This window comes from Trachymyrmex cornetzi, unplaced genomic scaffold (assembly GCF_001594075.2).
Source record: "Trachymyrmex cornetzi isolate Tcor2-1 unplaced genomic scaffold, Tcor1.1 scaffold116, whole genome shotgun sequence".
In the NCBI taxonomy this organism is placed as follows: Eukaryota; Metazoa; Arthropoda; class Insecta; order Hymenoptera; family Formicidae; genus Trachymyrmex; species Trachymyrmex cornetzi.
The window spans coordinates 84,301-90,344 of NW_017295719.1; the positions used below are offsets into that span (position 1 = coordinate 84,301).

General features: G+C 52.2%; 1 protein-coding gene across 1 annotated transcript; it reads right to left on the minus strand.

Moving 5' to 3' along the window:
- Nucleotides 1-935: 935 nt before the first annotated feature.
- LOC108764860 (uncharacterized) lies at nt 936-3,959 on the minus strand. Its single transcript, XM_018513263.1, has 3 exons — nt 3,833-3,959; nt 2,711-3,613; nt 936-2,422 (listed from the first exon to the last, which is right to left on the minus strand). Exons 1-3 carry the CDS (start codon nt 3,957-3,959, stop codon nt 936-938), a joined length of 2,517 nt encoding a protein of 838 aa, XP_018368765.1.
- Between the last annotated feature and the right edge of the window lie 2,085 nt (nt 3,960-6,044).

Genomic DNA, 6,044 nt, shown 5'->3' on the forward strand with positions numbered 1-6,044 from the left:
CCTCGTCATCTTCGTGACGACACGTGCCGAGAAGTAGCGGCGAGTGTGGCCTGTAGGAGTAACAGCGATCACGATGATCGATTCGGCCGGCGCTATTGCTCGATTATTGCGATCGATATCTTCGACGTGGCCTGCCATCTCGCTGGGCTTATTTCGCTGTGCTTGACGGGATACAAAGGTGTACACGTGGGATGTATTTGCGAAGTGACAGGTTACTCGAGTGAATTCCGTGTATTGTTTCCATGTGAAAATTGAAAGTTAGACGGGATCCTGTCACTGGTCAGTGAGCACGAGTAAGCGGGACCACGCGGTAGTGTATAGTGATGGGAAACAAGCGGCGAGAAAGATTGAAACTTGAACTAGAGTATGATGCAACGAAATATGGTAATGTAATGAGGTACTCGACAATGACGGTGTATTACAGGCTAATACTAGTAGAAATACTAATGAGATTTTTTTTGTTTTTACGCATCTTCGGACGATGTGAGTGTATGGACGGCTTCTGGCAGCAATACCAACTTGACCACAGGACGGATTAATTTCGATGAGGCCGTTTGTACAGTCACCATCCGTACCACGCCATCGTCTCCAGGGTGCAGCTGCGTGATTCGTGCTAATGGCCATTTGTTGGGCGGAGTGATTTCGGAGCGGATGAGGCACAAAGATCCGATGCGTGGGGATGCTGCTGGTTTGATCCGTTGTCGTGTAGCTAGCGTATGCAGGTATTCTCGTGACTATCTCTGCCAGAAATGATCACGCATCCTCTGAACAAGTTGCCACCTAGAAAGAAAATTTTCCCTTTCTCTTGTTAAGGGTGGCTCAGGAATGGCCAGTAGTGGTGTCCCAATAAGTAGGTGACCTGGCGTCAGAGCCGTGAGGTCATCTGGATCGTCCGAGAGTTCGTACATTGGCCGGGAATTCAGGCACGCCTCCACTTATGCGAGAAGGGTACTCATCACCTCAAAGGTAAGCCTTGTTTCGCCAATGACTCTCCGTAGATGGTACTTCGTGGACTTCACGGCAGCCTCCCAAAGGCCGCCAAAATGTGGTGCGGAAGGTGGGTTGAAGTGCCAGTGGATCCCTTCTGATGAAGCAGCGTGCGCAATGCGACGTCCGTCAGATGAGGAGACCCCGAGCATCTCTCTCAGTTGCTCGTCAGCTCCAGAAAAATTGATGCCACAATCTGAGTAGATGTCAGAGCAAAGATCTCGGCGAGATGTAAAGCGGCGGAGGACAGCCAGGAATGCTTCGGCGGTGTAGTCTGAGACCGCTTCAAGGTGAACTGCTTTGGAGCTAAAACACACAAAAATGGCGATGAAAGCCTTGCTTGCGCTGTGGCCACGCCCTTTGCTCGTCCTAACAAGAATGGGCCCCGCGTAGTCAATGCCTACTCGGAGGAATGGTCTTGCACTCGTCCTGGTGGAAGGTTTCCCATTGGAGGTTGTGGTGTGACAGCCTTCCAGCGAGTGCAGATTGCGCAACCATTGCTTGACGACTGCTCTACCTCGTGGGATCCAGAAATGGAGTCGAAGCATCTCCAACGTCAACTGGACACCTCCATGCAGAGTGCGGCGATGGTAAGCCTCTACCATCAATCTCGTGAGCCACGATTTTGTAGGCACGATGAGTGGATGCCGCTCATCAAAGGACAGCGCAGCGTGCTTGAGCCGTCCCCCGACTCGTAGCATCCCGTGGTCGCCCATGTATGGACTGAATGCTCGCAGGCGACTTTGTCGTGGAAGGCAACGGTTGGTTGCAATGGCGGTCATCTCCTCCGGGTAGTGCAGCGTCTGCACTACTCGAATCCACTGCAGGAGTGCTTCATCAAGTTCGGCAAGATGGAGTGTAGATCTGTCGCGATCCTCGTCAGCGGATCCTGCTGGGCGGCGGCGCCATCGGAGGCACCAGGAGGTGATCCTTAGAAGTGAATGCAGAGCTGAGAACCTGAGGAGGAATTCAGGCTCTAGGTTGCTCCGGGTTGCTGCAATGTGCGTGGTAGCTCGTTGCTCAGACGTGTCCTTAGTGGGCAACTCCTCGTCTCCGCATGGCCATTCTGTTACGTTTCCGCGCAACCAGGCAGGGCCCGTCCACCACAGGGGATGTCCAAGGAGCTCGCTTGGGGCGAGTCCTCGAGAGGCGCAGTCGGCGGGGTTCTCCTTTCCTGGGACGTGGCGCCATCGAGCCTCAGGTAGCTGTTGTTGGATCTGCCACACCCTGTTAGCCACATAAGTTTTCCATCGAGAGGCGTGGCCATGAATCCAGCAGAAAGTGACCTTGGAATCAGACCACAGGGTTACTGATGCAGTGGATAGGTCTAACACAGTGCGCGTGTGTGCGAGTAGATTCGTGAGCAAGGCGGCGGCGCAGAGTTCCAGTCGCGGAAGTGATATGGGTTTGATAGGTGCAACCTTGCTCTTTGCCACTAACAATCACATCGTGATTAGATTGGCCGAATTGATGCGAAGTTACACCACGGAGGCGTAACCTCGTTCAGACGCGTCGGTGAATCCGTGCAGTTCGAGGTGCGAGCTTGAGTCGCCGGTACCTAACCAGCGCCCGACGCGGAGCTTCTGGAGAGATGGAAGTCCTTCAAACAGGCGTTGCCACTTCACAGCGATGGTCGGTGGAAGCGGAGCGTCCCAATCCAATCGCTGCAGCCAGGTAGACTGGATCAAAATTTTCGCCTAAATTACCACTGGAGCCAACTAGCCTAGTGGATCAAAGAGCCGTGCAGTTTCCGCCAGCACGCTTCTTTTGGTGAACGTGGTGATGGTGCGAGGTGGAACGGAAAAGACGAATTCGTCGCTCTTTGGATACCAACGCAGTCCCAGCGTCGAGTGGTTGTCTTGTTCCCATGAAAGTGAGTCCTTGGTAAGGCGGTGCTCGGTTGGAATTCCGCGGAGGAGGTCCTTGCAGTTTGTAGCCCACTTCCTCAGAGAAAACCCGCCCGCCATGCAGAGTTGGCGGAGTTCAGCTTGCAAGGTGACCGCGTCGGATTTGTGATGTACTCCGGTCACAATGTCGTCGACGTAACAATCTCGTCGTAACGCGTCGGCACCTCGTGGGAAGTGGCCTCCTTCGTCGTCGGCAAGCTGACACAGAGTGCGGATGGCGAGAAATGGTGCGCACGCGAGACCGTAGATCACGGTTTTGAAAGAGAACTCGCGTATTGGGTCGGAAACGTGACGCCAGAGGATGCGCTGATACCTCTGGTCATCTGGATGAACGAGAATCTGATGATACATCTTCTCGATGTCCGTGACGATGGCGTACCGGTGCCAACGCCAACGCATGAGCACGTCCGCGAGAGGTGGCAGGAGATTGGCACCGATTAGTAATTGTGAATTGAGAGACTCACCGTTCCAGTGCGTTGCGACCCGTTGAAGACGACTCTGAGTTTGGTTGTGGCCCTTGATTCCCGGAGTACGCCATGATGCGGAAGATAACACCGGTTTTCGATCAGGTTTGACGGTTCTTGAGCCATCTCCATGTGATCTAATTCTTCGTACTCTTTCAGGAAGGCGCGGTAGAGTTCTCCAAATCGGGGTTCTCACTCGCAGCGTCGCTCCATGGCAGTCAAGAGGCGTTCGGCCGGTTTGCGAGTCTCGTCGAGCTTAGTTGGCGTTGAGGCGAATGGCAGTCGCACCACGTACCGTCCCTCGTCAGTGCGTTAGTGATGGAGCGCGAAGATGTTTTCGCACAACTGTTCGTTTGGCGTGAGAGCGGAGGGAGCGGGCGTTTCACTCTCTTGCTCCCAAAAGCGGTGAAAGAGCTTAGTTAACTCGTGATTAGCGGTGTATTGGAGAGAGCGACGCTCCGTCGTGGTGTTGACCTGGTCTCCGGACAAGAAGGGTGTTCTGGGCGGTGGAAGCTTGGGGTCCTCCCTTGCGAAGACCTTCTTGCAGAACGACGGAGCACACTTCCGCACCGAACAGCAGCTCTATTGGATCCGTCGACATGTACTGTGGATCCACTAGCGGGAGCCCCTTCAAGTGAGGTCACTCGGTCTTGTTCTTTCCGTTTGCGCCTTGATATATAAACAAACGTAGCAGAACAAAGGCTATGGCGGTGAACTGAGTCTCATTGGTCAGCGAGGCTATATCGAGGGTCACCTTTCCCCTGATCGGTCCGGTGCTTTTGCCGCTGATACCGAAGATTTCGACTGCGGATCTCGATCGTGACAGACGCAGACGCTGAACCAACTCGGAGATCAAGGACACCTCGGATCCTTGATCAATGAGAACACGCACTACGTGACGATTTCCGTGGTGGTCGGCAATGGATACCCGCGCGGTAGCGAGCAGAATTGCCTTCTGATCATCGTCGCGACGCACAGCCGACAGTGCGCTAACCTCGGAGGGTTTCGGAGAAACACACGCGTCGTGAAGCATAGAATAATGTCGAGCCTTGAACGTAACACACGTCTTGGTAGATTGGCACTTCGCGATCAAATGGGAGCCAAGACAGTTGAAGCACAATCGGTGTGTTTCAGCGACGGCTTTGCGTTCGGCAGCGGATTTTGCTTTGAAAGTTTCGCACATAATAACGTTGCGTTTGCCCTTGCATAGGACGCACTGAGGTGAGTCGATGTGTCGTTTGACGTGGTGTGATCTCGCGGATCGCGGCGGGTCTCCGGAGACCTTGAGTGACTTCGGTTTGGCGGCGTTGAGCGTGAGTGCTCTTTTTGTGATGAAGTCCACCAATGTCTCGTGAATTGGAACGTCATTTGATGCACTTGACAGGGACTCCCACTCCAGTCGAGTCCTTGGATCAAAAAGCTCAACGATGAAGTGATTGAGGAGGTCGAAGCCATGCGAACCAATGGGCCTTTTGATGCTCTTCTGGCCGTTGACTACGCTGGTTACGGCATGGTAAATGCGGTTGAGCTCTTCGGCGGTGTCACTTTTCGTTTTAGCCACGGCGGTAAATGTGGCGAAATTGGAACGCGATAACTCTTTCTTGTTTTCATAATGTTTGCTTAGCAAGGCCCATGCGCGTGGGTAGTTGTCTCCTGTAACCGCTAACGGTCGTATTAATTTTTCAGCAGGGCCCTCCAGGCAAGACTTTAGATAGTGGAATTTCTCCACTGCTGAGATTGAAGAATTATCTCCGACAATGGATTGGAAGATATCTCGGAAGGTAGGCCAATCTTCGAACAGACCAGAGAAGGACCGAATTTTTAATCGAGGCAGCGATGTCCTACCTGAAGCACATTACCATCTTCTGATTTGGAAACGGGACTCGATTCTTTCGCCTTGAACTGCTGGACGAAGTCGTTGAGGAGGCTTCTTTGCTCCACGTAAGTGTTCTCGGCTGAATCGGCAAATCCGGTCGTGCTGTACTCACTTTCGTCGAATGTCTCTTTGAGATGCGCTCGGATCAGCTCGTGCTGAACCTCAAATTTCGCCCACGGTCGATCCAGAAGAACGATGCGAGTCTCAGCAGCGTGTTGCGTAATATTCGTTGCGTCGAGCTTCTTCAAATTCGACACTGATCGAGCCATACGACCGTGAATGTCGCTTTGAGCCGTTAGCAGGGTTTGAAGATCCGGACTCATGGTTCACTCACTTCCTTTCTTTCAGGAACAAAGCACTGGACGCGACGCACCCGATACTGCGATTGCCGGCGGAAGAATCCGGCTCGAAGGACTAGAAAACGTATGTGAATGCAACGCGAGCGCGTATGAACCGCGAGAACGACACACGGATGGATCACCAAAAAACAGCTTGAGCACTAACTTTAGTTCTTGTAACAAAATAATTACATTTATTGATTTGATCTGACATGCACTTTGTACAAAAGAAAATATATAATGATATAAACTCAGTTTTAGGATTTACTCTGGTTGAATAAAAGATCGCGGCTCTTTCACGGCGGCTTAGTACTTCGAGAATTTTCTAGAAAGTTAATACGGGTATTAATATTAACCCTTTAACGCCGAGATGTAAATTTCGACATGGATTTCAAGCCCCAATAATTAGCAGAAAAGAACGTAGACAAGTATCGGAAGGTCCATTTGTATGTAATAAGGTATCAGAAACGTG

Excerpts from the sequence above, each read along its gene's own strand:
- LOC108764860 (XM_018513263.1), bottom strand. The coding sequence starts at position 3,959 with ATGTCGACGGATCCAATAGAGCTGCTGTTCGGTGCGGAAGTGTGCTCC. Across the intron at positions 3,614-3,832 it reads CCTTCTTGTCCGGAGACCAG|CTCGACGAGACTCGCAAACC; the intron begins GTCAACACCACG and ends ACGCCAACTAAG. Across the intron at positions 2,423-2,710 it reads ACGGCTCTTTGATCCACTAG|TGGCAAAGAGCAAGGTTGCA; the intron begins GCTAGTTGGCTC and ends TGTGATTGTTAG.